Source organism: Myotis nattereri, assembly GCF_964212035.1.
Source record: "Myotis nattereri genome assembly, chromosome: 3".
In the NCBI taxonomy this organism is placed as follows: Eukaryota; Metazoa; Chordata; class Mammalia; order Chiroptera; family Vespertilionidae; genus Myotis; species Myotis nattereri.
Window position 1 is genome coordinate 2,055,662 of NC_138077.1, and position 27,544 is coordinate 2,083,205.

At 52.7% G+C, this 27,544-nt stretch overlaps 1 protein-coding gene across 2 annotated transcripts in view; it reads left to right on the plus strand.

The window, feature by feature from the left end:
* ITSN1 (intersectin 1) overlaps positions 1-27,544 on the plus strand; it is a 165,290-nt gene that overhangs the window by 43,317 nt on the left and 94,429 nt on the right. For both annotated transcript variants that reach the window (XM_081088478.1, XM_081088477.1), the window contains exons 2-12: positions 1,069-1,128; positions 3,271-3,363; positions 4,127-4,190; positions 10,566-10,726; positions 13,831-14,010; positions 15,322-15,418; positions 18,038-18,138; positions 22,156-22,219; positions 24,001-24,138; positions 25,420-25,532; positions 26,984-27,246. In XM_081088478.1, coding sequence (XP_080944604.1) covers positions 1,101-1,128; positions 3,271-3,363; positions 4,127-4,190; positions 10,566-10,726; positions 13,831-14,010; positions 15,322-15,418; positions 18,038-18,138; positions 22,156-22,219; positions 24,001-24,138; positions 25,420-25,532; positions 26,984-27,246 — 1,302 coding nt within the window. In that variant the 5' untranslated portion in view covers positions 1,069-1,100. The remainder of the gene's footprint in view (positions 1-1,068; positions 1,129-3,270; positions 3,364-4,126; positions 4,191-10,565; positions 10,727-13,830; positions 14,011-15,321; positions 15,419-18,037; positions 18,139-22,155; positions 22,220-24,000; positions 24,139-25,419; positions 25,533-26,983; positions 27,247-27,544) is intronic.

Here is a 27,544-nt window from a genome sequence, read left to right on the forward strand (position 1 = left end):
GCCTCGTGTCGCTCGGGGCCTCGCGTTGCTCAGTGCCTCGTGTTCCGTAGGCAGGAGCACCCAGGTCCCCAGGTGCGGGAGAGGGGCCTAAAACAGCCAGCAAAGGGATCAGTGATGCCAGAAACAGAAGAAAGCTAAAGAGCAAAATGGAGTGAAAGACATTGTGCCTGTCAAAAGGGAAACAAAGGTGGCGGCAGTAGCAGGAGGAAAGAGCGGAGAACCAGAAAGAGCTGGGGAGTTAAAACCGCCACCCGGGAAGGGATCCCAGGTCAGAGTGGGAGATGGAACGAGGAGTCGTCCCTGTGCGGGGCCGGGGCACATGCCCAGCGAGCGTGGAGTTTCCGGTCGAGGAGGAGGACTGCTTGGTCCACGTGGCAGCGCGTGGACAGTGGCTGGGGGGCTTTGCCTGGGGTGTGCTCCATGTCTGCAGACGTTAGTGTGATAAGCATTGCTCACGGGGCCTAATTGCAGACCGTTCCCATGGGTGGAGCCCTGCTCAGATCCAGCCCGTCACCGAGTGTGGCAGGCACTGCTGTGATCACGTCGCCCCGGTTTTCGTTCTCCTCACCTGCGACGGGGTGTGTGTGTGTGTGTGTGTGTGTGTGTGTAGATGCAGGACCTGCTCTCGGAGCTGTGGTGGCCGTGAAACGCGCTGAGACGGATGAGTCACCGGGGTCAGTGGGCAGCATGTGCCCAGGGCTCTTTAAGGAGTTGCTGCTAGAACCACCAGGCAGATGGGCTAGTAGATGTGGATGGCAAAGAAAAAGATACACTTAAAAGTGACAAAGGCCTCCTGGGCTCATGGGAGAGCTCACCAGACGGAAAGCTAGCTTCCTGTTGCCACAGTCTTTCACCGACATTTCCCCGTGCCCACTGACGTTAAGAATCTGCAGAGCATGAATGAATGAATGAATGAGCCCCTTAGTGGTAGCTTTCACTTATGGTGCTGAACCCTAGCTCCGGTATCGGAATCGGTCTTCTGATCGTTAAAGAAACAGCATGTTAGTGTGTTTATAAGTATATAAGAGTGAAGTTTTCACAAACTTAAATGTTTTATTTCAATTACAGGCGTCGATTAGCAAGGTAGAAGTAACAGAACCATGGCTCAGTTTCCAACGCCTTTTGGTGGTAAGTTTTCAAAGATCTTCCTTTTTAAATGTATTTTGGAACCCTATGTTAATAACTTAGTATTGTGGCAAATTTCAGAGGTACACATAAGTAAGGGAATAATATAATGAACCCATCTTACATGTGCTCATCTCAGAGTTTCAGTGACGAGCAGCCCATGGCCAATATTGTTCCATCTGGATTCTTTAGAAGCAACTCTCAGGCATCAAATCATTTCATTCACAAGTACTTTATACATGTTTCTAAAAGATAGCACTTCCAAAGGTGTAATTCAATGCCATTAGCATCCCTGCAGCGTTTATAGCAATGCCTGATGGCAGTGAGGCTGTTAGCCGGCGGCTGCTGGCTGGGGTTTGTTCAGATCGGATCCAAACAGGCGCGTGCGCTGCAGTTGGCGCCCGGGTCTCCCCGCGGCTCTGGCTGTGAGCGCCCTCCGTCCCTGGGTCGCCTTTGCAGTTTCTTTGTTGAGGTGACCGGGTCACTGATTCCGTACTGTTTCTGAAGCCTGGATGTGAAGTGTGACACTTATTTAAGAGTCTCATGCTCTACCGACTGAGCTAGCCAGGCACTTCCAGAAGTGTGACACTTATTTAAAAATAAAATATTTTATTGATTTTTTACAGAGAGGAAGGGAGAGGGATAGAGAGTTAGAAACATCGATGAGAGAGAAACATCGATCAGCTGCCTCCTGCACATCCCCTGCTGGGGATGTGCCTGCAACCAAGGTACATGCCCTTGGCCGGAATCGAACCTGGGAGCCTTCAGTCCACAGGCTGACGCTCTACCCACTGAGCCAAACCAGTTAGGGCTGAAGTGTGACACTTTTATTTGTTTCACTTTATCTGCTTAAAACATCCTATCGATCTGCATGAAATGTGTTGTTGGGTGACTTTTCCTAACTTTATTAGGAACATGTGGAACAATTATTTCTGCTCACTGGCTAAGGATTCTTTCTAAGTGCGGGTGCCACGCTGACGGCCCGCGCTGCTGTCCGTGCCGTCACCATGGAGAGAGGCCATGCCGGGCCCCCTGTGAAGTCCCTGTGAGACTCCAGTCCGGAAGGAAGTCGGCAACGTTTTCCAAACCATTCGTGTTATTTCATCTTGGGTTTTGATTTCGTCCGCCTTTAATTCCTTTTTTATTTGTTGTTGTGTTTTTGGCTTACTTCTGACAGGGCAGTAAACAGCTCTTCCACAACAAACAGGACTATCAAGCTGGGGAGGGAGGGACCAGGTCAGAACCGCCCCCTCTCCACCCCGATGCCTAGCCCAGTGCTTGGCACCTAACTGTTCAGTAGTCTGTCTCCAGCGACCGAGCGAGCCGCCACCACCTGCCGCTGCCAGCGCAGACGCGTGGGGTTGGCGGTGTCCAGACACGTGGCTTTGTGCTGGGCATCGTCACCCGTTGCCTGAAACATGCACATGGCGTCTGCTCCCACCTTCTGGGGCGTGTCTGACATTTTGAGAACCTTCTGTCTGTGGCTCTCACATTATTTGGGTGAGTTTGAGGAGGCCAGGACTGAAGGGAGAGAGGTCTCAGAGGCGAGGGGACTTCTGCTCAGTCTCAGCTGAAACTGAAGGAGAATCTAAATCCCATTGTCTTTGGTTTGCCATTAAAAAAAAAAAATAGCCTTAGAGAGGTGTAATTTATAAGCCATCAAACTCACTGGTCCTAACCGTGCAACGTCAGTGTTTCTCTGTAAATTGAGAGAGTTGTTCAGCCATCACTAGAGTCCAACACCCGAGTGCTTCATCGCCCCCAGGAGGTTCGCGCACTCACTCGGATTCTGACTGAGCGCAGCTCCTTTCATAACTTCCGCTGTGGCATTGAGGATGGTCTGTTGCGTGAGTGTGTGTAAAGGAGCGATGAGTAACTCCCTCTATCTCCATGCAGTCCCGCTAGCGACAGGGCGATAGGACAGTTGTTATAAACAGAATTGGAGCCAGTTCCTTTTTGGGTGGGAAGGGCTGTTTACGCTTAACTTTCTAGCTGTGTGTGCATTACTTCCAGGACAAATAGTGCTCATGTATCGAATCATTGCTAACGTGTTGACACACTCTTCATGCAATAGGAATAGATCATGCGAGGGCCTGGCGTGTTCTTCATCATTCAGTAACGCGCCTGTCTTTCCTCGGACTGCAGGCAGCCTGGATGTCTGGGCCATCACTGTGGAGGAGAGAGCGAAGCACGATCAGCAGTTCCATAGCTTGAAGCCAGTTTCTGGATTTATCACTGGTAATGGCTTTGGCACTTTCACATTTTCACTTCCCGTGGTGCATGACTTTGGAGAACCTGGCAGTGAGCTTAGGTGGGCTTGCGGAAGGCTGAGGGCATAGTTATCCATCTGCCTTCTCCTTGGCCTGCCCCATGACCGTGGCTTTTCCAAGAATGCATTCAAGCCTTGTTTGCAGTCTTAAGGAATTCTCTTATTTCCTGTGTCCCTGAAGTTCCTTCTGAACTTGGCCTTTCCTATTATCTTTCCTGTTTGATTTCAGGAAAATGAGATCTAGATTCCCTGGGGACTTGTTTTTGTCTCATAGTCCTTTTTAACTTATTAAATCTTAACCAGTGGTGCGATTGTTAAAAACGGTTGTTACTTATTCTCCGTAAGTGCAAGAATTGTTGCTATCGGGAATGACAGAGACCCTTTTAAAAAGCAGAGGCAAGCGCCTCACTTTCTGGAGGGTCCCTGCAGATGTGCTTGTCACATGTGTAGCTGTTGCCATCTGGTTAATAGCAGATGAATTCATGTCGACAGTGTCCGCCCGCCAATGGCCGGCCCTTTGAGATGCTGGTTTTAAGGCGCTGAGCTCCGAAGTCAGTGCTCATGGCGGGTGTTCCTGTCCTTGTGGACTTGCTGTTTGGCTTCTATCACATTTCAGTGCCATGACCACAGGGTTACCAGCCTCTTCCTTAGTTTTGCAATATTATTGTAAGAAAATGTCTACTGTGGTTTAGCTGTTGTTTTGTTCTGAAACTTTTCCCACTTACTTTACAGGTGATCAAGCGAGAAACTTTTTTTTCCAATCTGGGTTACCTCAGCCTGTTCTGGCACAGATATGGTAAGTGGGAACCTCATATCCCGGAGATGAATATTCTAGGGATAGAATTTCTTACGCTGCGGGAGGAGACCGTCCATCTCCAGGCCAGACACTCGCTGCTTCTCACCAGAGAGACACTCGGGAAGGAGGTTTGTCACGTGGAACTAAAAAAAGGGTGACATTTGCCAGATAATGCTGTCAAGAAGTTGGAATTTGCAATGGAGAAATCTGCATTTTGATATTTTCTCACTAGTTTGTTTTAACTTCACCCTTTCTCATCTGAATGTCCCACAGTTCTTGCTTTATTATGGAATGGAATGGCTCTGTATCTTCCATTGAATAAAAGGCAACACACACACACACACACACACACACACACACACGGGTTAGTAGGAAATAGTGTTCCGAAATAGAAAGCTTTCCCGGGAAATGCAGATACATTTGTGTATGAATATATTCATGCTGAAACCAAATGGCACCCCATTCCTGTGCTTTTTTGGTGTCTGCTTTATTTTCCTTCTTGGGCTGTTAGCATATTGGCTGCCAGACCTCTCCCACTACTGAGCCTTCTGGCTCTGACCTCTGATCTACTGTGATCTTGGGAAATCAAATAACCAGGAATTTCTTTTAAAATTTTTTGGAATTACTTTTAAAATTAAGTAGAAAGCAGAGAGAGTGCAAGCGAACACTGACCTGTCAGTGAGTGCCTGCGTTTGAATGGAGGAGACCTGTGTGTGTGTGTGTGTGTGAGAGAGAGAGAGAGAGAGAGAGAGAGAGCAAGAGCGAGAGCGAGAGAGAGCGTGAGCACCGACCTGTCAGTGAGTGCCTGCGTTTGAATGGAGGAGACCTGTGTGTGTGTGTGTGTGTGTGTGTGTGTGTGAGAGAGAGAGAGAGAGAGAGAGAGAGAGAGAGTGAGAGCGCAAGAGCGAGAGAGAGCGTGAGCACCGACCTGTCAGTGAGTGCCTGCGTTTGAATGGAGGAGACCTGTGTGTGTGTGTGTGTGTGTGTGTGTGTGTGAGAGAGAGAGAGAGAGAGAGAGAGAGAGAGAGAGAGCAAGAGCGAGAGTGAGAGAGAGCGTGAGCACCGACCTGTCAGTGAGTGCCTGCGTTTGAATGGAGGAGACCTGTGTGTGTGTGTGTGTGTGTGTGTGTGTGTGTGTGTGTGAGAGAGAGAGAGAGAGAGAGAGAGAGAGAGAGAGAGCAAGAGCAAGAGAGGGCGTGAGCACCGACCTGTCAGTGAGTGCCTGCGTTTGAATGGAGGAGACCTGTGTGTGTGTGTGTGTGTGTGTGTGTGTGTGTGTGTGAGAGAGAGAGAGAGAGAGAGAGAGAGAGAGAGAGAGCAAGAGCGAGAGAGGGCGTGAGCACCGACCTGTCAGTGAGTGCCTGCGTTTGAATGGAGGAGACCTGTGCCTCCTGCTTTGCTCTGCACTGATGTATGATTGTGTTTCACACCATCAGTCAAGATCACGCGCTAGAACCTTCCTTTCCCAAGCATAACTCCCTCCATTGAATTCTGCTTTTATGCTTATTCCCAGTTTAAGAGGTTCGTTCAGGAGGCAGACTTACGATGCACACTCCGCTGTAAGAGAATCTCACCTGCATGTACTCCTCAGCGTGGAGAGGTATCATCAGGTGTCGACTCTGGTCAGCGAGCATTGTGGGTGCTGGGGGTGTAGCTGTGAACAAAGTAGACAAGTCCATGCTTTCCCAGCAACCGCCGCCCAGCGGGAGGAGACAGCTAATCGCAGTGTGAAAACTGTCACACGCAATAAGTATTTCCAGTCAATTTCATTGTTTTAGATTAAGTTGTTTTCTAAACTGTTTTAGGATTAGTGTATTGAAGTCATTTTTCCGACTTACTTTATGGTGAAAATTTTTATCAACAATACAGATGATGAATTGCTAGTAAAAAATGTTTTTTGTCCTTAATTTTTTTGTGACAGTTTGTTAAATGAACTTGTGATGGCATTTATTTTTAATCAATATATTTTTTTACTTTTATCAAGAATTGATGTTAGTCTCTAGCCGGTTTGGCTCAGTGGATAGAGTTTCGGCCCGCAGACTGAAAGGTCCCGGTTCCTTTCCGGTCAAGGGCATGTACCTCGGCTGCAGGCTCGATCCCCCGCCCTGGTTGGGCTCGTGTGGGATGTGTCTCCCTCCATCAATGGTCCTCTCTCTCACTCCCCCTCCCTCCCACTCTCTCTAACAACCAGGGGGAAAATCCCCTTGGTGAGGATCACAAAGGAGAAGATCTGCTGTCGGGGGAACACTCCGAAGCGCCTTTTCCCAGGGAAACCTCTGGAAGGGGCTGCGGCTCCCGCTGCCGGTGTCCTGAGAAGGTGCCGGCTGCAGGGCGAGGTGGGCGATCGGTTCCGACCGGCCCTGTCCTTACTCTGCAGCCCTGCGTGGCACTTGACTTCTTCACATTTAGGTTTTAAATTTATAAAGAAGAGCAGCTGCCCTCATGAAGTGGTGTGGCCTTTTCCCTCTCACGCTGACCTGTGTTCTCATGTGGCTTTGCTGGGAGGGTGCCAGGGAAGGCCCAGGCCTCCAGGTAGATAGGAAAATGGGTTTGCAGCTGCAGTTTCGTCACTCCCGTGTTAGCCATCTGTGCAATAATAACAGTTTGGATTGAGAGTGAGGAGCTCGTTCCAGGCTATGTCTCTGGGCCGTACTTTCTTTGCTTTGGGCCTCAATTCACACATACAAGCGATGTGACTGCGGGGAGCGTGTTAGGAACTTTTATGAGTTTTGATCCATGTAGAACCTGTATTCCAGGGAAGTAGTTTGTTCCTTTTGAGCTGTAGCCTGCTCGTATTTTAGGCTACCTATCTAGCCAGCCCCATTTCCAAGTGAGAACATGAGGAGACTGGAGTTCTCGGAGCCTGGAGCCACGTCTGTGCGCGCCGTGCCGGCTGCGCCTTCCCAGAAACGCCTTCCTCCTGAGCGGGAAGGGCACTGCCAACAGCCTGGTCCCCTGGCAGCTCCAGCTTCCGGTTCCAGCCTCGGCCTGCAGCGGAGGAGGAGGGGGACGGGCACGGGCAGGAGTCTGAAGGCCCAGGAAGTAAGAGGGAGAATGAGGGCTTTGGAGTCAGAGGCTGTAGGGGCCGCAGACATGGAGGCGAAAGGCTTCTGAGGAGGGAAATGGGGTGGGGGAGCACCACCTAGAAATGGGCCCTAAGGGGGAGGAGGAGCCAGAGACAAAGATAGAGATCAGAACAGCCTGGTGACGTGGGCCTGGGCACAGGGCAAACAGCCATGGAGCCTGTCCTGCCTCAGGCTTCCACAGAGGGGCCTTCAGCCCCAACATGATCAGTGTGCCAAGCGTCATCCTGGCTCGCGTCCCCGCGCTCCCTCCCTGGCTCCTGCGTCTCCATCTTGGTCCATGGCCTGGAGCATCTGTCCCGTGTGGGCGCCATGCTGCGCTCCTCCCCTCCCTTACCCTGCTCACGCCGCCCATCAGCCACACTTTTGTTCCGTCTTCAGCCTTTATTCCAGCCTGGCCCCCTCTGCCTCCACTGCCACGCCACGATCGGTCACCTCACCTGACTGGCGTCTCTCACTCCTGCCCCTTTCGATCCCAGTCTCCAGATGACATCCGGTCTTTTAACCTAGTGAACCCGCTTAAAGCTCTCCAGCAGGGAAGAGCCAGCGGCACTGCCGAGGCCACGGGCCCAGTGTGGTACCTGGCTCGTGCGTTTTCCTCTCATTTTCCACCTCTGTCTCCTCATTTGGTGCAATCCGGTTTCCCTGACCTTCCCATGCCCTACCTGGGCCAGGCGTCCTCGACCAGTAACGCAGCTCCTCTGGATTCCCACCTGCTGGTCCTGGCCCTCCGGGGTCAGGCTGGGTCTCCCCTCCCAGAGGCCTGCGTCCTGACCACGCGCCCCATGGCTCCCTCTGACCCTGTGCCCGCCACTGTCCTCTCCCACCCTGGCTTCATTTCCTCGTTGCGCTCACCATCCTGTGGAATGAGCCGACTCATGTCCTTGTTTCCTGTCTGAACTAAAAGGCAATCTGTGAGGGCGGGAACCTTGTCTGTCTTTTTCACAATTGGAACCCCAATTCCTAGATAGTGCCTAGTCTTTTGAAGAGGTGACCCTCTAAAAAAATATCTGTTGGGCCCTAGCCAGGTTCGCTCAGTGGATAGAGCATCAGCTGGAGGACTGAAGGGTCTCGGGTTCGATTCCAGTCAAGGGCCTGTACTTCGGTGTTGACTTGATCCCCAGCCCTGATTGGGGTATGTGCAGGAGGCAACCGATCGATTTTTCTCTCTCACATCGATATTTCTCTCTCTCTCCAAAAACTAATTAATATATTTAGCTTGGATGCCAGTAGGGTTGTTTGTAGACTTGATAAATGATCTCAAAGTTTATAAGGAAAAAGATCTGTGAGTAGCCTCACAAAGTTTTTAAAAAGCAACAGGAAAGCCTGGCCAGAACGTGCCCCCGAGCAGCTGTGCTGAGACCAGGGCCGTGGTGCTGCCATTGCTCAACCAGCATAGATCATCCAGAGAAGGCCTCCCTGCCGACGAGCACCGAGTTCCGCGGGAAGAGGCTGGGTTCTTAATCCCAGTACGTGAGTGCTGCTGGCACGGCGAGGCGTCCTTCCGGAGGGCGTGAGGCCGAGCCCTGGAATAACATACCGCACGCACACATGCGCAGTTACAGTTGGTTTAAAGGTCGACATGGAATAAAATAATCTTAGAAAATAAAGGACTAAAAACCTACAGGCTGTGTGATCCAAGAAATATTTTATATGTAAAAATGTAAACTTTCTTACAGGAAAGATACTATACGCAAAATGAACAAGTAGTAAGTTTTAACCATCTTTCCGCAGTTGATGGATAAGCAGTTCATAACATACAATGAGTTCTTCTCAGCGGACAGAGAAAGACACGCAGCCTGTCCGAAGCTTGGCGAGGGGTGTGAATGAGCGATTCATGTATGAACTGAAGTGACCGAGAAACGGGCTCCTGGCAGGGGCGGTGCGCGGAAGGGGCTCATTGACGCAGGAGGCGGGCGGCGCTCTCCGAGGCCAGAAGGAGCGTCCTGTAGCTGCGGTTCCGGTCCCTGCCTCCTGACTTTTTTTATTTTCCAAAAGAAGAGTGTTGACTTTTACAATTTTTTTTTAAAATATATTTTATTGATTTTTTTACAGAGAGGAAGGGAAAGGGATAGAGAGTTAGAAACATCGACCAGCTGCCTCCTGCACACCCCCCACTGGGGATGTTGCCCGAAACCAAGGTACATGCCCTTGACCGGAATCAAACCTGGGACCCTTCAGTCCGCAGGCCGACGCTCTATCCACTGAGCCAAGCTGGCTAGGGCCGTCATGGCATTTTGATTGGAGCAGCCAGTCTTAGCATTTGCTGTTTCAAATAAAATTTTCTTAAGATTGGTTTAAAAAAATCTCCACTGTTCTAATGTCTAGAGCAGTGGTTCTCAACCTTCTGGCCCTTTAAATACAGTTCCTCATGTTGTGACCCAACCATAAGATTATTTTCGTTGCTACTTCATAACTGTCATGTCGCTACTGTTATGAATCGTCATGTAAATATCTGATCTGCAGGATGGTCTTAGGCGGCCCCTGTGGAAGGGTCGTTCGACCGCCAAAGGGGTCGCGACCCACAGGTTGAGAACCGCTGGTCTAAAGTAAAAGAAATGAAATCTGAACGAGCGTTTTCACGCAGAGGATGTTACGTCAACACGCACGGCCTTTGCATCGTGGTTTCCAGTGTCGAGTGCAAACCCTTTTCTTCTGCGAGACTGTCCTTTACATCAAAGCTCTTTGCAAGTTACACTTGACCATTTATGTTTCAGAGCCATTTTAAATAGCAAGCACACTTGTAAGCTCACTTAGTTAATTTCCCAGCGTTAGGAGTCTAGGCGGACAGCGTGGCCGAGCACGGCCTGTCCCCGGGGCGAGGTTTGTGGGACCCACGGAGGAGTTGGTGCAGTCTAGTCACTATCCCTAGAAATAAGCTTTCTGTTCCTAAGTACTCTTTCCTAGCGCAGAATAAACGTTCCCCTTAAAGGTGTCTTAATCCCTTGGTTTTAGTCTGTCTGGAGCTCTGCAACCATCACCACTGTCCAAGGTGAGACATTTTCATCCCCCCGAAAAGAAACTCTTTGATTTCCAAAGTCCATGTCCTGACACGCAGACGGAAGGTCGCCTCATGTGTCACATCAGCAAAGAACAGGGAGGAGTGCTGTGCGATGGAAATGCCAGTGCTCCCAGCTGACTCCGATAGCTCGAGACACGTTTTGTTTTGTGTTGCTATGTCTCTTCTGCTCTCCGCAGGATTCGGGGGGCTGGTGAGGTTGTCTGTGGGGGGGGGGTCTGGGGGGGAGGTCACAGTCCTGGTCCTGGTCTTGAAGCCGCTGTCGGTCCGCAGGGCCCTTGCCGATATGAATAACGACGGGAGGATGGATCAGGTGGAGTTCTCCATCGCCATGAAGCTCATCAAGCTGAAGCTGCAGGGCTACCAGCTGCCCTCCGCCCTGCCCCCCGTCATGAAACAGCAGCCGGGGGCCATCGCCAGCGCACCAGCCTTCGGTGAGTGTGAGCAGGAATGGGTTCCGGCAGCTCCCCGTGCAGTTTACAATGACACGTTTCCCTCCCCCTCGCAGCCTCTGGCACCGGGCAGTGCAGTCCCAGAGGTAACCCGTGGGGAAGGGATGGTCGCAGGGAGGACGGAGGTGCTGGGGAGGAGCGAGCCCCCGCCGCCGCCCCTGGATCAGCTCGCAGGTGACTGGGGGCAGAGCCGGTGGCGGGGACCCCGCACCTGCTGCGTGCGGCTCCTGTCTTCTGCTCCCACTGCGGTGCTGACCTCACGCTGTCGCAGACTTCCTCTGGGTTTCCTCTCCACAGCGCCTGTCCTTTCCCTTGTGTATAAACATCCCCTGTGGGTCATGGTGCCTCAAAATATATCTTCAAGTTCGCAGTATTGAGGCAATTGGCCACACAAAATTCTCTCGGAACAAAATGAAGCAGGAAAAGCATGAGCAGTGTGACCCCAGTCATAATCCGAGTTCTGTAAAGTATTACCTTTTAGGCTGATATTTTTCTTCAGAACCAACCGGTAATTAGTTGACTGAGATCACCAGCGCTCTGACGTCTGTCCGCAGCGCAGACTTTGGTCGTGTGGGGTGACTGAAAGGTCACAGTATCAGGTGGAGCCCCTGGTTACGGGTCAGGCCCGGGTGCCTCTGCCAGGTGATGAAGGGAGATGAGGGCGGAAGACAGGCCGGAGGCGGCTGGGGCTATGGATGACCTTGGGCAGGTGCCTGGAGCCTGGTCGGAGGCTTGGGAGGTGCGTGGAGCTGGAGGCGCAGGCGCTGGGGGGGTTTGGGACGGGAAGGCCCCACAGTGTGCGGGTAGGAGGAAGCTCGGTGACTGAGGAGTGGTTGTGGGGACAAGACTCGGCGCGCGCCACTCACAGGACAACAGGCTCCCGGCGGTGCTGTCACACCTGCTGTGCGATGGCTCCTTTGTGAGAAAGAACGTGGACAGTGGCCGCCCTGAGGCCGGCGCAGTGGCTGCATCTGCTCAGGAGCATCCAGAGAGAACCGCAGCCGCAGCCGCAGCCGCAGCCGCAGCCGGAGCCGGAGCAGCCACTCGGTGGGAGCGCTGGGCGCCCAGGGCAGCGCCCTGCCTGCCGGACGGTGCTGGGCGGGACCTGACGTGCGGGGCAGCCGGTCCCTGTGAGTTCCCCCAGCTGGCCCCATGCGGCTTCCCGCCGGCCACACTGAGGGCGCGGAGAGGAGTCAGACTGAGGGCGTGGAGGGAGGTGGAGGGAGGTGGGTGCGGAGGCAGAGCCCCGTGGGGTCATCCTTAGAAAAGAGGGCGGAGCCCCGCGCCCCGAGGGCCCTGCTCCGCAGCAGGAGCTGAGCAGCCTGAGGAAGTGCTGGTCCGGGGAGCCACGCAGTTCTGCTTCCCACGCGAGAAGGCGACAGCCTGGGCGCGAGGGGCAGTGAGAGCAAATGCCGTTCAGGATGAAGCTGACGCCAAACCACACGGGAGTCTGCGGAGAGGTGGGCGGTGAAGAGAGGAGGGCTGCACACGTCGCAATGGAAAGGAGATGAAGTTGGAGAAAGGTGGCGGATGCCGCAGGCCGGGGTTGGGGGGCCAGTGGGGGCCCATGAAGGACGCGGGAGCGGGCCGGGAGGCGGGCAGTGAGCCTGGGAGCTGCATGAGCCGCGTACCGGGAAGACTCCCACGGAGCCGCGTCCTGGCGACACGGAGCCGCGTCCTGGCGACACGGAACGTTCTCGGGCTGCGGGCGAGAAGGCGCCCGGCCTGCAGGAGCAGAGCTGGAGCTGGAGCGAGTTCACCGCCTGCGCTCTGCGCCAGGAGGACATGGAGGGACCTACTTAGGGCCCAAGGGCAGAAGGGACCAGGAGTTCTGTGTCCAGAAAACCAGTGTCTCAACCCTCCGGACACTAACTTTGTGTCGAGAAATTCCCTTTGACCCTCCCAGACCACCAGGTTAGCAGCCAGTCCACGATTAAAGGCTGTCCCCAGGCCCCACACGTCTGTGTGACTTCCCGACATAGTTAGAGGTCCCCACACACCCGTCTCCCCTTTTCTCTAATTTGCTGTAACAGCTCACAAAACTTGGAGAAACTTCGGGTTACGTTTACCCGTTTGTTATAAAACAAAGGCTATTCTGAGGGGACAGATGAGTAGCCAGGGAGTCTGCCCAGGGCGGGTCCTGAGTGCAGGGCCTGTGAAGTTGGGGTGCTACCCCCTCCAGCTCAAGGGCGTGTTCCCCAGCCCGAAGCTCCCCAAGCCCTCCGTGTAGGTTCTCATGGAGGGTTCATTGCGCGGGCATGAGGGACTCAGTCACGGGCCATTGCCTGTCGCCCCTCCAGCCCCCCCCCCCCCCCCGCCCAGGTCTGTGCAGGCAGGTGGGTGGGACTTCCTAGATCTCCAGTCATGTCTTCATATTTCCTGTCCTGGCTCCCAGCCCTCAGCTATTTAGGGGCCCCCACCCCCCTCAGCCACCTCATTCAGGTGCAGAAACATCCCTGCAGAGGCTCCAGGGTCGGGGAAGTTCTTGCGTCGGGACCAAGGACCAAGAGCAGATATTGCAGCAGCGGCTGTGGCTGTCCGTCAGGGAAGAACAGGGGCTCAGGCCCAGGCACTGGGCAAAGACGGCGGGGTCTCTCCTCACGGTCACGGGACGAGAAGAGCCGAGCAGGAAGGAAGCGTTCACTGCACTTCTCTCATTTCTCCTTCTGGAAGGAGCGACGGCCCCTCAGACGTCTGGCTGCTCTGAGGTTCAGTGTGTAAAGGACAGGCAGGAGAAAGCTTGGATTTATTTCCCCTTTATTTGCTGGTTTTCAAAATAAATTACCTGTGGTGACCAGCCAGGGTGTGTGGCTGGTTGGTTTTGAAGGCCGTTGTGAGCTCCCGAGTCTGATTCTGTGCTGCTGCCAGAGCTTTGCAGGGACTGTTCTGTGGTCCTTCCCTCTGGCCAGGGGACCCCTCCTCAGCGGGGTCTGGGTCCTCACAGGTTGGTGCTCTCCCACGTGAGTGCCTGAGTGCGGGTTCTGGAGGGACTCGGTGGGAAGAGGGAAGCTCCTCCGCAGTCCTGGGTCCTGGTCACTGAATGCTGAAACGTGCCTGTGTGACTGCCGGTCCTTCTTCCTCCGCAGGTGTGGGCGGCCTGGCCAGCATGCCCCCGCTGCCGGCGGTCGCGCCAGTGCCAATGGGGACCCTCCCGGTGGTCGGGATGTCCCCCCCCCTCGTCTCCTCCGTCCCCCCAGCAGCAGTGCCTCCCCTGGCCAACGGGGCGCCCCCGGTCATGCAGCCGCTGCCTGCGTTCGCTCATCCTGGTAGGTGCCACACGTTCTCGAGTTTTATTCCAGAGGAAAGTATTTTCATGTAATTTCTCATTGTTTTCAACATCTCAAACGGGAGGTGTGAGGCTGATTAAGGTATACATACTTGATAAACTGAAGAAAAGGATGAGAAAGTTCCTAGTTTCATTTCGAAACTTTATCCAAAGCCTTTTTCCCTGTCATTGAAAGAAAGCTGGAGTATACATGGAGACAGCCTAGTCTGACAAATGTTACTGAGGTCGTACCGACACGGAGCATGTGCTTCTTAAAGGGTTTTGGATGTTCGAGTAAATTCGGTGCTGATGACAGTTGGACGTTCGCATTTGAACGTGATCCCTGCGCTCAGCCCGGTTTATCACATCTTCAGGGTGTCTCTTTAAGTTACAGCCAAAGGATGTAAGTGAACCTCTTTTAAAGCTTTTTAAAATTTTTATGTTTTTATTGATTTCAGAGAGAGGAAAGGAGAGGAAGCGAGAGAGAGAAACATCAATGATGATAGAGAATCATTGATCAGCTGCCTCCTGCACACCCTGCACTGGGGATTGAGCCCACAACCCAGGCCTGTGCCCTGACCGGGAATTAAACTGCCCTCCTGGTTCCTAGGTCCATGCTTAACCACTGAGCCACACTGGCTGCGCTGAACCTCTTTTTAAAAAGATTTTCTTGTCATATGTAGTTCACCTGTCACATGTGACTGTGGCTGCAGACGTGCTGGCCGCGAGGCAGGGCCTGCAGTGGTTCCAGGGATGCGGTGCCTCCAGCACCTCCCGTTTTCTTCTGTGGCTGCGGGCAAGGCCTGCAGGACGTTAGGCAAGAATGAGGGACTGTGCCCAGAGCTTTCCCTGACAGGCCCAGCAGCCGCAAGGCAAATCAGCCGCTCCCACTGCCCCCCCCCCCCAGCGCCCCGCGGTACCTGGCCCTGGGACTTCTATCTCCTCCACTTGGGACTCCCTTTGGCTCCGCAGTGCAGTGAGGAATGTGCCGTCCACATATTTAAGCTCTTCCTTCTCTGACTGTTGACAGATCTTATGAAATATGATACCAAGTGTTTGATGAAAGTAAAGTTTTGTGGGTGTGTTCACATTACTACTTAGGTGCCTGTCAGTGGGAACAAGTAAATCTAGAAACATTTGGCAAGAGGGGGGAAAGCAAGGCGGGAATAACGTTTTGAGTCCAGGATGGGGAAGGAAGGAGGAGTGATTTCTGCCTCAGACTTGATGGCTCTGCTTTTTCATTTTTGTAAGCAGGGGAAAGTTTCTTATCTGTGTGGAATTAAAATTATTCAACATTTATTTATTTTTACAGCAGCCACATTGCCAAAGAGTTCTTCTTTTAGTAGGTCTGGTCCAGGGTCCCAGCTAAACACTAAGTTACAGAAGGCGCCGTCACTCGACGTGGCTAGGTAAGTGTGCCTGTTTTTAAACGGGCAGTTTGGTTCAGGTATTACCTGATAACTCACAAACGTGAAAACGAGCAAGCTGTGTTCTGTATCACCTTTCTTTTGTAGCATGGCAAATATGTTCTCACTTCCGGTTTTACACGTGTTTGTTTACAGCATCAAGGACGTGGCATTTCCTTTAAAGGATGTTTTTTAAGAGGATGGGTAGTAGTACATGCTTAAATCGAATCAAATGCAACTCGAGGTTTCAGGGGAGAAAGCAAGTTAACTATTTTGTGTTAGTCATGACAAGTTTACAAATGGTTTATACGAAGATGAGAGCAATAATTGGCCTTATTTTAAATTCCAGCTCAGATAACCTTATGTAGTCCTTGAGAATCGACAGAACCCTATTTAAGGTCGATTTTTATGAAATGGATTATTCAGATTAATGGACAGGTGCTGTCCACCAAGTATGTGCCTCAATTTTGGCAAAGCTTGCATGATTTCATTGCTTATATTTTGGCCAATCTTGGTTTCATGTCATCTTTCATACTTTAATTTTCTTGTACTGTTACTTCTCCCCGCGTGTGGCTGCAGTTAGCTGGAAAATTAAGCTCGGCTGGTAAGCCATCTCAGAACCTCCGGAAGGACAAGGGAATGTAGTGAAGATGATCCATCTTTTCTGTCTCAGTCCTCTTTAGAAATCTCCCCTCAGTGAATCAAGGCGTTTCCACTTTAAAAAGTGTGTTAGATACAATTCAAATGCGTCACCTTTTAAAAAACGATTTAAAGAAAATCTGTAAACTGAAAAGCACTGTCCCCAGTGCTTTATGTCCATTCCCTCATTTAATGCTCACTCTCTCCCCATAAAGTGACTCTTCCTGTCCCCGTGTTAAGATGAGGAAGAAGCTCAGAGACACTAAGAGACTTGCTCAAACTAGCATCGCCCTTCAGTGCCCGCGCTCGGGGTTGGACCGAGCTCTTGCTGATGTTAAGGCATGTTCTTACCTGTGGAAGTTTGCTCCCCAAACTTCAGTTACTAAAGGAAAACACACACTCCGGTTACTGTGGTGACAGGTCTCTGTTCCACTTCATTGAGCTTCTACACTAAGACTCGGAACCTTTGCTGAGCATCTGCTTAGCAGACACCTCGTTAGCCCCACCTACCCGCCTCCGCCTGGGCAGGAATATTGCCTCAGAATTGTGCCCGAGGAGATGGACCCAGAGAGGCCGCTGCTCACCCAGGGCCACAGCTGACCAGTGCACAGCTGAGGTGGACACTCGGGTGCTCGCACCCTGAACTCCAATCTTCTCCCTCCAGCGCCACGCCGGAGGCTCGGCTGCCTCTGCTCTCCGCTGGATGGTCAGTCTGTCCTGACGTTGATTTATGACATTAGAATGAATAAATACCAGTGTTCAGCAAACATTGGTGCTATGAAGATACTGTTTTTTTAGGTAGTCATCTTTTCAGTAATTTAAACTTCTAGCAAATTCCTGTAATGTGTGGCCTCTAGCTTTTTGGCCACCTGTTGATGAATGTTTAGTCTGTTTACGTTCTCAGGAAGTTGGCAGGAAACTCTGCCTTGATAAGTATAATCTGGGGCCACTTCTGTGCACAGCACCCGAGCCCGGGGTGCAGGGGCAGATAACCAGCCTCTGCCAGATAGCCAGGAGCGGGAGTCAGCAGCTAGGCGCTAGTTGAAAATGAGGGAGCTGTTGCAGAAGTACGCCCAGCAGGCGAGGCGCTGGTAAGTGCTTTTGTTCAGGGTCATTCATAAAAAGGGAAAAGGTGAGCTTGTGCCGGTGCTCCCAGTGCCCGGGCCAGTTCCTGTGCGCGCGAAGCGCTGTACCAGGTGTGAGCGCCCAGGTCCCGTCTCTGCAGGATGCTCGCAGGTTCGGCTGATGGTTACAGTTCGCTTTTGCATGTGAGGAATAGGTATTTTCGTGGCAATGAAAGGAAATGGCAAAGGGCCCTAGGCGTGGCCAGCCCTGGAACTGTCATTGTGTGTAAGTTATTGGCTCTTCACAGCCCCGGGGCCAGTGTGACGCTGTGGGCCCGCTCTCCTCGGCCAAGGCCGGGCTGTACTCGGGGCGGGCGGAGCCAGCTCCCGCTGCCACCACGGGTGCCAGGGCCCTGCGCCTGTGCTCCTTTCTGGGAAGGCCTCCATTTGTGGGGATGGAAACTTCCCGGAATAGAATGGCTCCCTGCATTAAGAAATACATCCTGTGTGTTGGTGCGTAGGTTAGACTTTTGGAGAATTAGTACCTGTACAGGGAGGGGCTTGTCGGCGATCAGCACTGCTGTTTAAACCAGGAGAGAACGCTCCAGAAGCGTGAAAGCCTGGACATTGTCGGATCATCTCAGTTCCGAGGGTCTGTACCTTTGTAGGCCCTTGAGATGATTAAATCGTGTATAAAAGCCGTGTAGCGCTTACCCTTGATTCTGGAAAAATCATACGCTTATTTGTATCTCTTATGAAAGAGACGCTCACGGCCTTAAAAGGTGGACAGACTCATCACAGAACATTCAGACATTGTGGTTCAGAAGTGAGCAGAGGGCAAGCCGGTTTTCTAGATGGCTCTGTGACCGACGCTCCTGCGCGGTGCTGCTGCTCACGCCTCCCTCTCTCCCTCCCGCAGCGCCCCGCCGCTGGCCGAGTGGGCGGTGCCCCAGTCGTCCAGGCTCAAGTACCGCCAGCTGTTCAACAGCCACGACAAGACCATGAGCGGGCACCTCACAGGTACTGCCGGGGAGTGGGCGGTGAGCGCAGCCTTGGTCGGGAGGCACGCTGTCTCTAGCTGTTGGGCCAGAGAGAGTCCCCAAGCCTTCCCCCCCCCCCCCCCCCCCCCCGCTGATGCAGCCGTGGTTCCTGTGCCCTCAGTGCCTCAGGCCTCTGCCCATTGCTCTTGGTCAATGGAAGGAGACCGGATCCTCCTCCCGGCTGCCTCGCTGGTGTGCACAGTGGCCCTGGCAGAGAAACCCTGCTGGGAACACCCGCGCCAGGTCCCGAGTGGGCTCTGTAGGTGAACTGGGCGCTGCCCACGCACAGGCTTAAGGCCATGAGAGGGGGAGGTGACTGCCGGGGGGTGGGGGGAGCACCCAGCTCTGTCACCAGCGAGGTGGAGGCCACTCTACCTATTGGATCTGACTTCACGGGTAAGAGGCCAGAGTGCAGTTACCTGGTCTCCGGAGGAGGGTTTGGGAGAGCGTCTAGACCAGTGGTTCTCAACCTTCCGGCCCTTTAAATACAGGTCCTCATGTGGTGACCCAACCATAAAATTATTTTCGTTGCTACTTCATAACTGTCATGTTGCTACTGTTATGAATCGTCATGTAAATATCTGATATGCAGGATGGTCTTAGGCGACCCCTGTGAAAGGGTTGTTGGACCCCCAAAGGGGGCGCGACCCACAGGTTGAGAACCGCTGGTCTAGCGTCCTTCCTGAGGGTTGCTCCGGCGTCGTGGAGAAGAGCGGCTTTTAGAAAAGGAAAGCGAGGCCTCTGACAGGACCTCCAGGGCACAGGGGACGCAGGCCCTGCCCGCTGACAAAGGCGAAGGGAGGCGCAGGCCCACTTTCCCGGACGGGACGCACTGGGGTGCCGCCTAGCGCTTCATTTCAGGTGCGCTGTCTGTTTTTTCTGTCTCAATTGCAGTTTTTACTTCTAACAGAAAAATTCACTCTTGTTTAAAAATGTCAGGATTGGTGAGACCTTTGAAGGGTTCTGATCCAACCGTGACCCCCACCTCACAGATCTCAGCACCCCTCAAACAAGCATGTATTTGTAACAGCCTCGCGCACCCCCTGTGCCTCCTCTGCACACGGCCCTTACACGCGTCCTCTGTGCCTCCCTCTGCACACGGCCGTTACACGCGTCCTCTGTGCTTCCTCTGCACACGGCCGTTACACGCGTCCTCTGTGCCTCCCTCTGCACACGGCCGTTACACGTGTCCTCTGTGCCTCCTCTGCACACGGCCGTTACACGCGTCCTCTGTGCCTCCCTCTGCACACGGCCGTTACACGCGTCCTCTGTGCCTCCTCTGCACACGGCCGTTACACGCGTCCTCTGTGCCTCCCTCTGCACACGGCCGTTACACGCGTCCTCTGTGCCTCCCTCTGCACACGGCCGTTACACGCGTCCTCTGTGCCTCCCTCTGCACACGGCCGTTACACGCGTCCTCTGTGCCTCCCTCTGCACACGGCCGTTACACGCGTCCTCTGTGCCTCCCTCTGCACACGGCCGTTACACGCGTCCTCTGTGCCTCCTCTACACACGGCCGTTACACGTGTCCTCTGTGCCTCCTCTGCACACGGCCGTTACACGCGTCCTCTGTGCCTCCCTCTGCACACGGCCGTTACACGCGTCCTCTGTGCCTCCCTCTGCACACGGCCGTTACACGCGTCCTCTGTGCCTCCTCTGCACACGGCCGTTACACGCGTCCTCTGTGCCTCCCTCTGCACACGGCCGTTACACGCGTCCTCTGTGCCTCCCTCTGCACACGGCCGTTACACGCGTCCTCTGTGCCTCCCTCTGCACACGGCCGTTACACGCGTCCTCTGTGCCTCCCTCTGCACACGGCCGTTACACGCGTCCTCTGTGCCTCCCTCTGCACACGGCCGTTACACGCGTCCTCTGTGCCTCCTCTGCACACGGCCGTTACACGTGTCCTCTGTGCCTCCTCTGCACACGGCCGTTACACGCGTCCTCTGTGCCTCCCTCTGCACACGGCCGTTACACGCGTCCTCTGTGCCTCCCTCTGCACACGGCCGTTACATGCAGCGTGAGGAGCCCGCCGCGCCCGGCACTGCGGAGAACTGGGGAGGGGCGCTGTCAGCTGCTTGGCGTGGTGTGCTCGGTCCCGGTGCTCCATTCCGCCCCAGTACTGCGCTGCCAGGAGTCTGAGACCTTTCCTCACAGCACTGTTGGTGTCTGCCATGAGTTGATTAAAACATATTCAGATGCTACTTTGAGTAGAAATTCAACTTTCATGTCACCAATTCTAAATACAGCGTTAGGGATGAAATAAAAGGAACAGTGAACTTTTTCATTCCAATACGTCACAGAGCCTTTCACATTAATTCAGTGGATTGTGTTTTATTCGTAGGTGTTTCCATTGTGCACACAGCAGGAATGTATACGTATGTTCACCCAAATTAGAATGTTCACTATTCATAATAGCTCCAAACTGTGATATACTACAGAGCGGTTAGGATTATGTTCTACAGCAGCGTACAGTGATAACACAATGAGCAAAATCAGCCAGACAGCGTTGGCGCACTTTGCCGTTAGGAATCGGCTGCACTTGGTGGGAGGGGCGATTGAAGGGAGCTCCAGGGGCTTTTGGGGTGCTGTTCCCTGGTGCTGTTTGCTAGGCCATTGCCAATCTGGAACTCATTGAGCTGCCTCCATGTGCACATGTGCAAAGCCATTCATGTGTGCTCTTATGTGCAAGGCAGACTATTGACAGTGAGGTGACTGCCCTTTATTTATGCTTTCTGTGTGCTCGATGTGCTGGCCCTGGGCCAAGCTCCTGCTATGGCTCCTTGTGCGATGGGTCATCGACTTGGAAATGTGGAATGGGTTAGGGTTAGGGTTAGGGTTAGGGTTGCGTTAGGGTTAGCATTAGGGTTAGGGTTAGGTTTCGGGTTAGGGTTAGGGTTAGGGTTAGCGTTAGGGTCAGGGTTAGCATTAGGGTTAGGGTTTGCATTAAGTTTAGGGTTAGGGTTAGTTAGCATTATGGTTAGGGTTACAGTTAGGGTTAGGGTTAGTTAGCATTAGGGTTAGGGTTAGCATTAGGGTTAGGGTTACGGTTATGGTTAGGGTTAGGGTTAGGGAGGATGCTGCCTGCCCAGCCCCTTAGCACATCCCGGACTGAGCAGACCAGAGTCCTCAGTCACAGTGCTTTTACTGGCGTTCTTGGGGCCTCCTTTGTGGGAACCTGCGGTGCTCGGCCACCCTTCACCCTCGGCAGTCCCTGTGGAAAGACCCACTTGTGTTTCCTCGGGTGGTGGTCTCTGAAAAGTGAAAGAGCTGAAGGAATGTTCGCCGTGGTTGCCGCCGCTCTCCACTCCCGGTGGCCATCCTGGGGCCTGGCCCCTTGGGGCAGCGCTGTTTGGGAGGGAGATGCCCATCCCTCCTGGTGCCGGTGAGGGGGACACTCCGCTCCCCTGCAGCCTGGGACACCGAGGGCTCGTTTAGTTCCAGGAGGGAGGACATTTACAAGAATTCCAGAATGGGAGGTGGTTTTGAGAGGAGAGTTGAAATTCCAGGAATTCTTTTTGACTGTGTGCTGTTAGCCAAGATATTGTGCAACTGTGAGCACGTCGCTGTTTCTGGTTACAGCTGTACTGAAATGGCTCTCGGTGAGGTCCCTTCCCCTGTCGCTCTCTGCCCTTCCCTGGCTGGTCCGATGGTCGTCGTGGGGGGACAGCAGGTGTGGAGACGCCGCTGGCTTTAGATGGAACGCCTTCAGCCTTGGCAATGGAGCCTCTCTCTGAGGGAGATGATACTCCGGACCGAGGGGCGGCTTCTAGTTCGAAGCTGATTTTTTCACTCACCCTTCCTTCATCATCCGTGTCACAGACGTGGGTGATGTGCTGCGTGTTTCCCCGTTTCCATTGGGGTTTCGTTTCCTTTTGAAAAGCCCCTGGAGTGAGAGTCGACGCTTGAAGAGGTGGCTGCGTGGGGTTGCGTGGCCGGGGCTTGGACAGGGGCGATTTGCTGGTTCACGTGACACTTTCTTCTGGCTTTTGCGTAGGTCCCCAGGCAAGAACGATTCTCATGCAGTCAAGTCTGCCGCAGGCGCAGCTGGCCTCTATCTGGTAAGGGAGGAACGGACGGCCCTGGTTTGTATAGGGTGTCCCAGAATTCACGCAAGAAGTAATTTTGATAGAAAACACAGGTTTATAATTAAAAATTGTAAATTTTTTATTGATTCATAAAGTATACAGTCTAGGGTTATGTATGGAATAGCACATTGGGTAAATGGCCTCCACGGCTTTGCTGGCACAGACGCAAAGCCGTGGTCTTCATTGGTCTTCATTGTCCCTGCTCCTGGGCCATCATTGGTACTTGGTCATGCTTATCAAATTGAAGGGATTGAAATCAAAGGGCAGCAGATATTAGAATCTGATTCAATAAACCAAGTAAAATGAGGCTTTTATTTTTTGTTGTTGTTGTTAATGCTCACGCAAAATTTAAATCTTGCGTGAATTTTGGGACACCCTATATAAAGAGGTCCTTGATTTCTTACATTAATGGCTTCACCAGTCTTCCGATTAATACCATTATTTATAAGGGGCATGGAATATGCTTACTTTTTCAATGACTTGTAATGATTACCTGTCTTACATGTTCCCATTTTGATTTTGGAAAATGCAAAAGCAGAGAGAGTAATATAATGAGCTCTCAAGAACTCATAACCCCACTTAAATATTTTCCACTTGTGGCCAGCCTGGTCCTCCCTCCTCTTTCCGATTATTTATGCCAACTCTGTTATGATATCATTTTCACCTAATATTTCAGCTTGTGTCTCCAAAAGAGACGGATTTTTTTTTAATGTGACTATAATACCAGTTATCCCACCTAATTTTAATAGTAATTCTTAACACATTGCGGACGGATCACGAGAATTCTCGCTTCATATTACACAGTGTTTTACCAAGTATCATATTTTAAAAAGATATTAGCTTGTAAGAACATGTAATAAATAACTTCAAAATGCAATGGGTATTTAATTTTAACACGTGCCTTTAACATTTATGTAAAACGTTTTTTGTACTCGTTCAATAGAAACTGACCTGGCCACTGGGTAAAGCTAGCAGTAAAACTACTGGTCCGCCATGTGTTAAGTTAATCAGATGGTGTTCTCTCTGAGGAAAGGTCAGATTTAAGAGGAGTTTCTTGGTTTAAGGCCTCAGCCAGGCCAGCTCCCAGGGTGGCCTCTGCCCTGTCGACATGCTGCACAGTCTCAGACTTGCTAGGAAAATCTGTTTACGCGAATCAGCTACGAGGGCAGGTTGGTGATGAAGAGCTGTGGGGATCAAGTCCTCAGATTGAAGAGCAGAAAACACCTCAGCTGTGGCTGGAGGCCATAGAGATCCCGCGAGGCCTGGATCGGGGTGGCCCCTGAGCCCGGGGGCTTGCACCTGCTGGTGCAAAAGGAGTTTTATGGTAACGACCCCGCCCATTTGTTTCTCTGTCATTTGTGGCTGCTTTCCTGCTACAAAGACAGAAGTCAGTGACAGAGACTGTCCAACGCTGACATAGTTCCTGCCTGGCCTGCTAGTTTGCTGAGCGTAGTGCTAAGTACATGTAGAATGTAAGTATGACACGTTTTAAATGGGCTTGCAGGATAGAGAGGAGTATAATTATATCGTAGGTAACATTGTTGGATGCTAACCACCCTGTCAACGCTATGGATTGTCTCATTTCATTGTTGCCACAGCAGTATGAAATAGGTGCTGTTTTTATAAACTGAGGCACAGAGAGACTTCATTGGCCTGGAATCAAAATAAGAAAATAGAACATTTAGATGACGCATGAGCAGTAACCAGCGTGCGTCTCCGTGAAACCAGATCACAGCGAGCTTCTTGTTGAATAGGAACCTCTCTGACATTGACCAAGACGGGAAGCTCACGGCGGAGGAGTTCATCCTGGCCATGCACCTCATCGACGTGGCCATGGCCGGCCAGCCGCTGCCCCCCGTGCTGCCCGCGGAGTACATCCCGCCTTCCTTTCGGTAAGGAGCACCTCGGGGAGCCCGTGTGCCCCGCATGCAGCTGTCAGACGTGGCTCTGACCTAGTCATTGTTATTCCTGGCAAGTAGACCAGTCATCCTCGAGCTCAGGAGAGCCCTGTCCAGCTCTGTGCTCGCCTGGGCTCACGTACAGGCTTCGGGGACACTGAGGGCGAAATCTTTTTTTGCTGGTGGAGGGTCTTTCCTTCTTCAGTTTGTAAAAAACGCAGTCTCTGTGGAATGCGGTAAAGCGAGGTCTGCCCGTGTTAGTAAAACGCTGAAAGGCGGGAGCTGTTTCTACCGATCTGTATCCTTGAAGCTCGCGGAAGCCTCAGCAGCGTGAAGCCGTGCCTGTCCGTGGCCAGCAAAGCGAGGAGCCTGCCTTGACTCCTGCTGGCGGGGAGGGAAGGGGGCACCGGCGCTGGAGACGTGATAGTCAGGAAGGGAACGGGAGCGTTTCCGGCTGCAGCCCAGCCCAGGGGCATGCGGAGAGGGGACCGAGTCCAGTGGGAGAACCTCAGCCACCAGCATCCTCCACCTGCACGGCACCCACTCCCTCCCACGCAGGCCCCGGGGAAGACAAATGGAGACCCTACAGCACAGGGAGAGAAAGATAGGACTTTCTGTTCTAATTCCTCAAACATGAGGAAAGGCTGCAGGAAAGGTGTCCGTAAGAGCAAGAGAGAGGGAGCCGTCACTGTCAGCCGGTGCTGGGACGGGCAGGCTGAGCAGACCGCTGGGCGGCAGTGTCTGAGGCCCCGGGAGGTGGCGGGGGGCGCTCAGAGGCTGCTCTGGAACTGAGAGCAGGTTAACAAGTCCAGTGGAACCCATCAGTCACCCACGTGCTTAAGGGCTTCAAAGTGCAGGCGTTCCATGTTTACGAAGCAGTAAGACGGACAGACGTTATATAAAGGGAATGAGGTGCTCCCAGTGAGCGGGTCCAGGCGGCGTAAACTCCCATAAAGGCGAGGGTGATGGCGGTGGCGCGAACCCCTCCTGTGTCCTGGCCTGTTCTGGCTGCCTGGGATTGCGCACGGATTCATTTCTTCGGGGTGGCCCTAATTCTGGCGGTGGTTCTGAACATCTGAACACGCTTGGCACTGAGCCTGATGACTTCAAATACTTATTTCTATAAACTTTGTAAATAGTGAGGATCAAGTCTTTTTTCTCTCACAATACTATGATATAGAGCCGAATCTTTTAAAAAGCTTTTTCACAGTTTGCTCAATCCCACCTGGACAGCTTGACGTCACTTTTCTTTTTTCTTCTTTTCCACGATCGCAGGCGAGTCCGCTCTGGCAGCGGCGTGTCTGCCCTGAGCTCGGCCTCGGCGGACCAGAGGCTGCCCGAGGAGCCCGTGTTAGAAGACGAGCAGCAGCTAGAAAAGAAGTTGCCTGGTAACTTGCATTCGAGTTCTGTCACCTCAGAGGTTTCCATCTCCGAGGCAGAGATAGAGGCAGAAATAAGCCTGATGACATTCAGCTGTGTCCCTTTAGCCGCCCTTAGAAAGGACGCACGTTAATTTGGATTTGCATATATGCCTAGAGATGAGAATGTTGTGTACTCTGCAAACGCACCCTTGTTCCAGCTTTTACACGGACATCGGATTATTCACGAAACAAAAAACTTATAAATGTTATTTATATAGCACTCAAGTTAATAAGTCTTTAAGGAGATTGCTTAATACCACCAGAAATAGGAATTAAAATCACTACTGTTACTTTCTCATGTTGTTTGGGAGAATTGGAAACGCCATAATAACAAGAAGCTATTTTAAATGTAACATGTAAATAATCCTCATTTACAAGGATAACCCCATCACAATATTAAAATACTAAAGGCCCGGTGCATGAAATTTGTGCACTTGAATGTGGTGGTGGTGGTGGTGGTGGTGGGGGGGGGGGTTGGGTCCCTCAGCCTGGCCTGTGCCCTCTTGCAGTCCAGGACCCTTTGGGGGATGTCCGACTGCTGCAGAGGCGGGAGAGGCTCCCACCACTGCCACTGCGCTTGCCAGCTGTGAGCCTGGCTTTCGGCTGAGTGGTGCTCCCCCTGTGGGAGCACACTGACCACCAGGCGGCAGCTCCTACATTGAGCGTCTGCCCCCTGGTGGTCAGTGCATATCATAGTGACTGGTCGTTCGCTGTTCGGTCGATTTACATATTAGACTTTTATTATATAGGATTCTAAGGCAGCTGTGAATTATTAATGGTGATGATAGCAATACTAAGAAGTAAGTGAAATGTATTAGGGAGCTTGTGTGCTTAATACTTCGTCAGTGTTGTCTTGTTGCATTTAAAGTGCTTGGTGGTTAACCGACATGCTCAGGACTCTAGTTTTCTGTTTCCTCTTTAAATTAGTTTGTTCACTGATAAGCCACTCAGTGGGAATGTTCTTCGTGCGAGTGTGCTGAGCACAGTGAAGAGTCTAAATGTTAAGAATGCTGGTCCGTGCCTCTAGAAGGTGATGTGTAACTGAGGGTTAAACGTCCATGTAAAGAGTCATCAGGGCAGTGCATGGGGTCAGCTGCCGAGTCCAGGTCATGGAGAAGGAGGCGGATAGAGTCACCGCAGGAGAGGGGGTTGCTGTAGACGGCGCAGACTTGCCATAGGAAGAGTCTTTGGAGATGGCGTTCTGAACGCCATGATGTGGCATGGCACTCATCGTGAGGGCGGAGTGTGCGGGCAAGGAAGGGAAGGCATTGTCGCTGCTTGCACACAGGGCACAGGCAGGAGGGAGCGCAGGGGCCTGGTGTGCGTTCGTGCCGCAGGTTCAGGGGTGCCTCGGTTCTTCCTTCCACCAGGGCATGGTGAGTATGACTTTCCATAGCTGTTTGTTTCTCGTTTCAAAGTGACATTTGAAGATAAGAAGCGTGAGAACTTCGAGCGCGGCAACCTGGAGCTGGAGAAGCGCAGGCAGGCGCTGCTGGAGCAGCAGCGGAAGGAGCAGGAGCGCCTGGCGCAGCTGGAGCGCGCGGAGCAGGAGCGCAAGGAGCGCGAGCGCGCCGAGCAGGAGCGCCGGCGGCAGCTGGAGCTGGAGCAGCAGCGGGAGAAGCAGCGGGAGCTGGAGCGGCAGCGCGAGGAGGAGCGGCGGAAGGAGATCGAGCGGCGCGAGGTGAGCCCTGCAGCGCCCTGGGACGCGTCACGGGCCTGCTTTCTGCAGCCCTGCGGTTCCAGCACATTCAGAAACTGAAACCGCCATCAGACCTAATTCCAGAACATCCCACCCCCCTAGGAAACTCCTTGCCCATTAAGCAGTTCCTCTCCCCTCCCCCTCCATCCCTCAAACCCCACTGATGTACCTTCTGTCCGAGTCGGTCTTTCTGGCCATTTCATGGACCGGGTCGTACAGTGTGTGGCCTTCGGTGTCTGCTCTCACTACATGCTGTTTTCAGGTTCATCCAGATTCTAGC